The sequence below is a fragment of the Oncorhynchus keta genome, chromosome 14, assembly GCF_023373465.1.
Source record: "Oncorhynchus keta strain PuntledgeMale-10-30-2019 chromosome 14, Oket_V2, whole genome shotgun sequence".
NCBI lineage: Eukaryota > Metazoa > Chordata > Actinopteri > Salmoniformes > Salmonidae > Oncorhynchus > Oncorhynchus keta.
Window position 1 is genome coordinate 58,609,932 of NC_068434.1, and position 9,411 is coordinate 58,619,342.

At 41.7% G+C, this 9,411-nt stretch overlaps 2 protein-coding genes across 5 annotated transcripts; both read right to left on the reverse strand.

Annotated features, from left to right (window-relative positions):
• Positions 1–220: 220 nt before the first annotated feature.
• Positions 221–5,053, reverse strand: LOC118393693 (prothrombin). Its single transcript, XM_035786689.2, has 14 exons — positions 4,904–5,053; positions 4,566–4,726; positions 4,356–4,380; positions 3,986–4,057; positions 3,688–3,793; positions 3,461–3,594; positions 2,978–3,286; positions 2,722–2,832; positions 2,495–2,621; positions 1,405–1,572; positions 1,062–1,235; positions 782–960; positions 552–622; positions 221–450 (listed from the first exon to the last, which is right to left on the reverse strand). The coding sequence occupies exons 1-14, from the start codon at positions 4,977–4,979 to the stop codon at positions 295–297; spliced, it is 1,869 nt and encodes a 622-aa protein (XP_035642582.1). The 5' UTR covers positions 4,980–5,053; the 3' UTR covers positions 221–294.
• A 184-nt stretch (positions 5,054–5,237) lies between these two features.
• On the reverse strand, positions 5,238–9,404 carry LOC118393694 (uncharacterized). Of its 4 annotated transcripts, none has more exons than XM_035786694.2 (5): positions 8,842–9,404; positions 8,677–8,744; positions 8,267–8,460; positions 7,953–8,057; positions 5,238–7,880 (listed from the first exon to the last, which is right to left on the reverse strand). In XM_035786694.2, the coding sequence occupies exons 1-5, from the start codon at positions 9,052–9,054 to the stop codon at positions 7,558–7,560; spliced, it is 903 nt and encodes a 300-aa protein (XP_035642587.1). In that variant the 5' UTR covers positions 9,055–9,404; the 3' UTR covers positions 5,238–7,557. The 4 variants fall into 4 exon arrangements, with proteins under 4 accessions (XP_035642587.1, XP_035642586.1, XP_035642585.1 ...); XM_035786693.2 differs by having other exon boundaries at positions 7,953–8,114; XM_035786692.2 differs by having other exon boundaries at positions 5,238–8,057.
• Between the last annotated feature and the right edge of the window lie 7 nt (positions 9,405–9,411).

Consider the following 9,411-nt stretch of genomic DNA (forward strand, 5'->3'; position numbering starts at 1 on the left):
GAGTGCGGCTGTGTGATCAAGGCCTATCTTCGATTATGATAGCAGATATAGTTTCAAACCTGCTTGCTTTTACTTCATCATTAGATCTGTATCCAAAAAAAAAGTTTCGAAAACCTTGTGCACAAAAACTACATGCAGAATTCTAGTGGCAGTCTCAGATCTGAATTAAGTTTTTGTTAATTTCTGTAAAAGGTAATATTGCTGAGTAATAACAAGCAGATCATGATCAGGAACACACGTTTATTTCCGATATTACATCAGTTTGCATGTAGAGAAAATGAGAAGAAATAACAATCAATCATCATCATCACCGCCTGTTTTGTCAATAACCTTCTTCATCCACCTTCTCATACGGAAAAGATGGGTGTAGAATCCATATTTCCCATCCCTGTCACATCCTTCTCCCCAGGACACAATGCCGATCTGATACCAACGGTTGTCATCTGGGTTCTGTGAATGAGGATATAAGTCATTCTCATGCGTATATCAAATATAAAGGGGAATATGCAAGACATCTAATGAGTGAAGTTCGTGTTTCTCTAGTTGTATACCTTCATGACAAAGGGACCACCGCTGTCCCCTTCACAAGCATCACCCGTTTTCTGTTCCTCTGGTTTGAAGCCTGAAAAGTACATGGGCATTATGAGGAAGCGTCATACTAATTGAAACACTTGTGGTTCACCAAGTCACACTGCACCAATACACTTTTGGTTAACATATTGGATGGACTTGAGCTACAGTATACAGCAATTCTCATTCTGAGATGAGAACTGCTACTCACCAGCACAGAACATGTTGTCAGTGATGCGGATAGAGGTAGAGGCTCTGCAGATATCCTGTTCAACGATGGGTAGATGGATCTGCTGGAGAACTGTGGGTTGAGACTTGGGGGAGGAAGTCCATGTCTCATAAAGGTTCCCCCAGCCTGTCACACGGCCTTTATAGCCAGCAAACATCAATCTAGGAGAAATAGAAAAAAGGATGCTACCATTGCTAGTATGTGAAAAAGCTCAGAAATGTTATTTCATATTTAATCATATTTAATCATTACACTATCTTACGTCTTAGCAACCTGCTTGGTTGGTAGACAGACAGGATGAATCTCATCGGTGAAAGTAACGGGCCTCCTCATGTGCAGCAGAGCGATGTCCCGGTTCAGGTTCTCCTTCCAGTTGTACTTGGGGTGGACAATTATCTCATCAATGGCCACAATCTTCTCTGTGCCCTTCTCAAACCTGGGATTAGGTTGAAATAGGGTATTACCCAAGAACGTTTTGGTATGGCTATATTATTGTTTCGTCACATCTTATGGCATGTCTTGGTTCACTGTTGCACTGTGCAAAAGTCGATGTGTATTGTTTGTTTAATACAGATAAAATGGGAAAATAGGAGATAATCACTCACTTAGCTCTGTTATGTTTGCCAAGACGGACCAGGATGTCATTGATGGTGAAGTTTTTGTTCCATGGTGGGTAGAGGATGCAGTGGGCTGCAGTGAGGATCCACTCATCACTGATTAGACTGGCCCCACACAGAAGCTCCTGGGGGCTTTTCTTGTACAACATCACCTGCCTGACATCAAAGCATCCATGAATAACAGGCATCATCATTTTCTTCTGCCAAATTACATCTGTGTCTTTCTTTTAAGGCAGAGGCTCCGGATTTGACTTTTCCGGCCTTGTGCATTTCTCACTGTCAATTGGGAAATGATAATTATTCAGGTTTTACAGGTGAAACATCTATGCAGCATCTGCATACCAACCATCTGATCTCAATGAGTTCCATGGGGATATGCATTTAGGTCTTCTTGAGTTATAGGCTACCGTTTAAAGTAGCCTACAGTTTTGTTTTGAATGAATGTATTGTGATTGAGTGTATTTTTTTAGAGCAGATTGTGTTAACAAACTGTAGCATAGCCTACCTGTGTTTAGTTTCAATCGAAGCATATATTTTGCCTAGTGGCGTACTTTAGATTTTTGGCCACATGAGGGAAAAAAAGACACTTTCAGACACAATCATCCTAAAATCTCATAAGAAATTAGGTGGTGTTTTTTTGTCTTACAGTAACGTTACTATGCTATTATATTTGGGTTAGTTATGTAGAATAGGCTCCTATCATTGTGTTCTTGCAGACATTGATTCAGCATTGATCTAACGTTATTAAACGAGCCTCATTCGCCAGAGTAGCCCTGTTCTCTAGGAGTAGAACAGAGACTGTGTATAAAGTAGAGAATCTCACATGTGCAAAAGCTTCGGGCCTTTAGCTGTCTGGAAGAAAGGTGCAGAAAAGTCAGATCGGCAGCCACTCCATTCTTTTAATTGGGCAATGCATTGACAACCCCAAAACATATCCTCTAAATGATAGACAGAGATAACTTCCTTTCCCGCTCCCACTGTGTATATGGTCAAACATGATGACCATAATCCTAAGTAGTAGTCCTACGTAATGCAATAGAATAAATGTGGTGTTTTGAATATCTATTCATTTCATTACCATGGTGCACTGGCCACTTCTGCATCAATCCCTTTAACAATACGGCCTCCTTGGTAGGAGTCAATCAGTTCTTGCTCTCTACCGTCCTTCTTACTTATCTTCTCAAACATGGGTCGCTCCCCGCACACTGAAAATAAAGCAGAGTTGAATTCAAAGTCATGAAAATAGACACTTTCCTCCTCGGTCTGCCGTACCTTACACTTTATGTCCAAAATTATACTACTTACCCATCTCTCCACTGCCAAAGCTCCGAGGGCTGAAGAAGGTTGTTCTGGGCCCAGAGAGTGTTGTCCTTTCCCTTCCCCCAGCCGCCTCCTCATAGTTATCTATTGGGTCATCTGAAAGAGAACAACAGTCCAGCACTCACAGTAAAGAGCATTTATGATACCTGTCAGATATCCTAATAGTCCTAATATTAGTCCTAATATTTTAAGTGAATCGTTTACAACTGGAACCAGTGTTCAGCTCAGTGAAACAGCTCACCACACATTTCAAGGTCACAGTAGTCCACAGTGGTATTTCCATGCTGGTCCACAAAGCACCAGGGTCCCTCCATATCTCCGTCAGGGTTTCTACAGTGGTTCGCCACAAGTTTGACCTCTGGGAGGAAATCCTTTCCTTTGCTGAGTGCCAATACCTTTGGGGAGGCCCAAGGCAGACACTTTTGGCCGTTCGTGGTAACTGAGAGATCCCCAGTATAATCCAAGCCATTGTTGGCCATGCAGTCCTTCTTGGTGTACGTGGCTTTCCCATCCACTGCAGTGGGTACTTTTGGGGGTACCCAAGGCTCCCCTGTAAGGGAACAATCACAATAGAGGACCGCTAAGACATATTGCAACATGCTCTGCACTTTGTTGTTGAGCAAGGACGCATAGAAACCACCGTATTGTCAGTGTAAAAGCACACTCAGCTAAGCAACAACATGCAGCCAAATTATGGTTATTTTATGCAGTAGGGAAATCATACCACATTTTGGAACGATACATTGCTCTCTCCTGACTGTGGGATCCCTGGTGAAGCACCAAGGTCCTTCAGGAGTTTTGTCTGGGTTCCTGCAATAGTTCTCATACAGGGTCTCATCCAGCAAAGTATTGAACTCCCTAAGAAGAGATGTTACCCCTCAGCAACAACACAGCAAGAATGGGACAACTTTGAAATGACATCCCTCAAGTTATGGGGTCAATAATACATACGTAATTCTGTGTGGGAAGTTACTGGACCAGTACTGGCATGTTTTTCCTGAGGAGGTAGTGAAGATGGTACCGTTGTAGTTCTCACCAATGCCCACTGAGCACCATCCTGTAAGATGCAGGCCCACATAATATTTGAGAAACAGGATGTCCTGCTCAAAAAAATTGATCTTTAACATTACACAATTTTCCTGGTAGATTCCTCACACTTTTTAGCTGGTTTCAACAGAAACATGAACATTTTGTCACGAAATCATTGACATATTTGAAATGCAGAGTGTAATCAGGCCATAAGTATTACCATCGAGATGAATACACCCCCTCACTGTATTTATATTGTCCTTGGTTCTCAGCAGTGAAGTGCCTTTGCAAGCTGTGAAGAAGACAAGCAGAATTAGAAAACATGAGGAAATTACTTGCCTCTACTTACTTATCACTGCCAAAGTCGATATTAATGTTTGTTCTTTAAGTATAAAGAGCACAGCATGTGTGGGAAGAGCAAAACATGTGGGGTCACCAACACTGGGGCTAAAGCCTATTCCTCAACCAAGTCGACTCACATCTCAGTTGCACTTTGTTCTGGTTCACTATCATATATTTACATTGGTGTTGTGACTCATGACTGCACACATTTCACGGATAAGGTTTTGATAGAAAACACAAATACTTACCCAAATAGTTGCCCCAAAATGCCTTCTATATTGAGAAAGATCAATTTAGACAGTTATTTGGGGAGAAATACTATAATCATACTTTATTTTGCAAATTAACATAGTGCTACCCAGGTAAACATAAAGCTCATGTTTTAGGTACTAGTAAACCAAGGTGAATATGAATTTGCTTTCCATAATACTTCAATCTAACGAGCCAGACATTCTCACCGTCTTGTCAGGCTTTTCAAAGACTTCACGGGCTTCTTCATGGTCACAGATCTCCTCGATGCACTCCCGTTCCAAGTTCCCAGGTTTCAACTCCTCAAGGAAGGAATTTGCCCGTTTAGCACGGATAAAAACCTGTGAGGCCTCTTTGCTATTAAGAAATACTATAAACAGATATTTGATAACTCAACACATTGTTTAGTGATATTAAAACAGACAAATAGCCTAATTCACATCAAGGAGTAACAGTTTAAGGGGTATACATTTTCTAAATATCGATATTTTTGAAACATTCTTGCTTTTGTGCTCTCTGGGTTGGCAAATAAAAGCTGGTATCTTACCATTTTCACAAAGGGTGATCTGAAGAGTAGAAGAAAATAGTAGAGTGAAAATGAGAGTTGCGGGTATTTGACCCATTCTTATGGATAGTTAAGACAGAACTCCTTGCAAAACCTAGGACATCACCAAACCTTCTCAACCCCTCAAAATCCAGTACTCATTGAAACACCCCACTTTCTGTTACATTGAATCCACCTGGTTAATATTGAACCACTATACTAAGACTGACTCGGGGCTGCGCCTCCCATCTGGGCCATGTCACATACAATGTTGCATTCAGTATTTCCATTAAAGTTTAAACTACTACATATGACCATGGATAAGCTTTCCACACAATGTCAAGAATTGCTTTCTCAATTGTTTATTTTCTGTCAGGGCCTACTCATGGATTACTTTATATATATATAAAGACATTATATTCAGTAATTACAAGCAGAATACCAAATGATAAAGACTTAAAGTCAATGTCAAAAACAAATACACAATAAATCAACCTTTTAAAACACCCCTATCTGCTAATTTAGACTATCATAGTGTGTGCCGCTAAGCTGCATAGACAGGCATAGCAAACACACACTCCAAACCAGAATGTTTGCTGATTCAGTCTCGGACTGTCCCAACCATCGAAGAATTTGCACCCAAATATTGAATGACACATTGGAGAAAGAGGTGAAAAGTCAAAAGTTGTGTTCAAAAACACATATAACTGTTGTAAAGCCACCACAGAGGTAACTTATTTTCTCTCTTTTAATTGGAGTCTTCAACAATAATGATAATATTGTTGATGGGCCCATATTTACAACAGTGTGTTAAAATACAGTAAAGCTATTTAAAAAAAACATTCATAAACAATCTCCAGAGATCAAATATATTTTGGTCAGATAAAAAAGAAAACTATTCATGAGGATTTCTCTTTGTAACCATAAAGACATTTCCTAAAATACAGGGGCAGGTAGTTTTAGTAGTCCTTGAAAAGAACATTTGCTGCAGGTAGTGGCTAGATAAGGTCCACCACAAATGTGAGTCAATATTAGCTTATATCTTTAACTCGTTCACAGCTGTCTCCCTTCTCCAGTAATCTAAATGGAGTATCCTGATGGTGATATTATAACATATTTGATATTCATGACAAAGGTATTTTCCAAGTAAGTACTGCTTATTGTCTTCTTTTAGGTAAAGTACATCTAAAATGCAAATTTTTATTTTATTTACATTCTTGATTTTATTTGAAGATTTAATTAAACAGCAACAGAAAGCAAAATGGTGTGAATTGCAGTTTTAAACTCCCGTTTCGATCTCTATTGTCTCTGCCACAGAGCTCAGTCCATCCTCGCCATGTAGAATCACCAGGTTGCTGTGTGTTTTGTGCTCCCTTAACACAATGCACTTATCATTAGAGTCTGAGACAATTATCTCAATGATATTCTCATTTAGCTTGAATTGGCCCACATCCTGTTCCAAACCTTCCTCTATTACCACAGGAGATATGTCACTATCATGATATGAGTCACAGGTGCTGACAATAACCTCCCCTGAATTAGGCCAAGGCTAAGTCTTCAATGGCCTGAACATACACTACTGCCTGACTCTCCATGTTCTCTTCAGGGACATCGACCCATGGCTTGACCTCTGTATTGCGAGGGGTCTTTCTAGGTCTGCCTCTAGCAGGTGCAGAGTGGCTAGACTCCAGAGCTGCTAGGGCGTTAGCTAGCTCCCCAGATGTCCCATCTTCTCTCTTTTGATGGTTGAACTGGTGGCGAACCAGGCTCTGCATTAGCGTGTAGCCAGCACCACATGTCGGACATTTTTAGGACTTCTACTCAAGGTGGGACATCATGTAGCAGCGTAGATTGGTGGCCATGGTGTAGGCTTTCCCACACAGCTCACACTGTGTGAGGTCTCTCCCGTGTGTAAACGTTTGTGGGCCCGCAAGGTGTGGGGGTCCCGCAAGGCTTTGCCACATATAGGGCAGAGGTAGACTTCCCCTGTGTGTGATATGAGGTGTCTGTGGAGTTCAGACACCTGTGAGAAGTACTGATTGCAATAGTTGCACTTGTAAGGCTTTTCCCCTGTGTGGATGTGTAGATGCCCCAAAAGGTTCCCCCGCTGTCGGAATGTCTTATTGCAGTGGGGACAGGCATAAGGCTGTTCTTCTGTGTGCAAGCACATATGATTCCTAAGGGAGCCTGAATTGGCCAGTTCGTTACCGCGGACAGGGCACTTGAGCTTAGAAGCATGGTAATTTTCTTCCTTAGCGCGGTGGGCCTCCCTATGAATACTGAACGGCAGCGGGCAAAAGCCTTCCCACATATATCGCAGACAAAAGGCCTCTCTCCTGTATGGAGAACTTCATGCTCCTTCAGGTCCCGTTTCAGGCCATAGCTCTTGTCACACTGCTGGCACTTGAATGGCCTCTCTCCCTTATGCATCAGAAGGTGGGCCCTGAAGTTCTCTTGGGAGCTGTAATTCCTACCACACTCTGTGCATAAAGTAAGGCTTTAGGTCCAAGTGGGTGAATTTGTGCTTCTTCAGGTGATATAGCTGAAAGAAACTCTTGTCACATGTATACCTCCTTTCCCTGGTGTTAAAGAGGTCTGGAGCCATCATAAGCTCCTCTGTGTCTTGCTTCCCCGCTTTGTCAATATCCTTTGGGATTTCATCTGAGCTTATATTTTCTATCTTGTCTATCTGTTTCTTGGCAAGCTCGTCCATTTTCATCACCAACTCTGGACGTAATTTCCAATGTCACTTGACGATCCAGATACCCATTTTTGCACACTTGGAGACGCTTGTGGATACAGCTGACTAATGAATGCACCTTCCTGGGTTTAGCAGCCAGTCTGCAACTGGCCCTGACAACCTGTGGCCCCTGCACCTCCTGGGCTTTTCTTACCACATTACCTGGTTCTTCACTACCCTTTGAAGGCTCGTCAGCAGGACTCACAAGTTTGTCCTCAGAGCATGGCACATTGGTTATTTCTGGAATGAAACGTTCTGTTTTTATTATTTTGCAAGAGTGAACGTCTCTATTCTGTTCCATTGTTTTCTCACCACTGGAATGAGAGTCTCTCACACATCTCTTGTTCATTTTGTAGATAAGAGGTTTGCTCCTTTTGATTCCAGCCTGGCTTTTCTCCTCCTCCACCACCATAGACTCTGTAAACCCCAGTGGAGAAGTTGACATGTCTGAATCTTCAGTGTGCTCCTCTGGCTCTGTAAGACATACAAATATCTTCCACGTAACATTTCAGAAACAACTATCCAAATATAAAATGTAATCATTTCATACCAAAAAATCCTTATTAGTACAATATTTATTTGTTAGTGTTTATTAAGAATGCTATTGAATGTGGGTGTCAGGCTACCTATAATCTTGAGCTCTTGCTCTGTGGAGTTTACACCTGGGGATCCATCCTCTCTGGACTTGCGAGGTGTAACTTGTTTGCGAGGTTTGCCTGGTGTTGTTAGTGACCCTCCTTGGCTTCCATACGTGTTCCAGAGGATCAGCTCGGAAACTCTAAAGCAGAAGCTCTGTCCTTGGCTGATGTCTTTGCAGGCCCTTAGAAAGAGACTTCCATTCACCTGATGAACAGTAATATTATGTTCATCTTTCCCCCTTGCATTACAGGCAAATCTGCATAAAACAAAGAAAGCGGGTTTCTCCCTCCCAATTACCAAATTAATTATGACACTAATGTTAATGTGTTTGATACAGCTGAGCACTACAAAAAAATAACCATTTGTTTATTTTATTTTTTTACCTAGAGACACCTACCTAATCCAATAGCACCTGTCCCAAAGATTCCCCTTGATTATCGTCTGATACACTTCTTCCATCAAGCTCTGACGACAACAAATGTGTTACATTCAATACACTTGCAATGTTATAGAAACTTGAGCAAGTGTGTGCCTCCGCCATCACAAACACTCTGATAAATACCTCTGTAAAGTCTTCACTTTGGTCAAAGGTGTTGCTTTGGTCTTCCACACCCAGAAGCATCCCTTTCTGCAGAGCATGTCCTACACACCAGAGCCCCAACTGGCCATCATTTGCTAGAGAGGGGCCCACTGTCAGTCCACGAGGAACAGCATTCGGCACACTGTGTAGTGAGTCCTGGTTTAGGGATGGGCCCCTCATACCCAGAGAGTCCATCCTATCGAGTGGCAGGTAGCCTTGTAGTTAGAGTGTTGGGCCAGTAACTGAAAGATTGCTAGATTGAATCCCCAAGCTGACAAGGTAAAAATCTGTCATTCTGCCCCTAAACAAGGCAGTTAACCCACTGTTCATAGGCCATCATTGTAAATAATAATTTGTTCTTAAACTGACTTGCCTAGTTAAATAAAAAATAAAATCTCTATAGCCACAAAATGTACTCACAAAAATGCAAATGTTTTGAATGTCGTGTACAATGTCAAGCTTACAATAACACAAAAATGCACGTTTTGGATATCATTTATAATGACTAGCTACATAGGAAGTGGAAACGTATCTCCTTGACTTGTGTTTCAA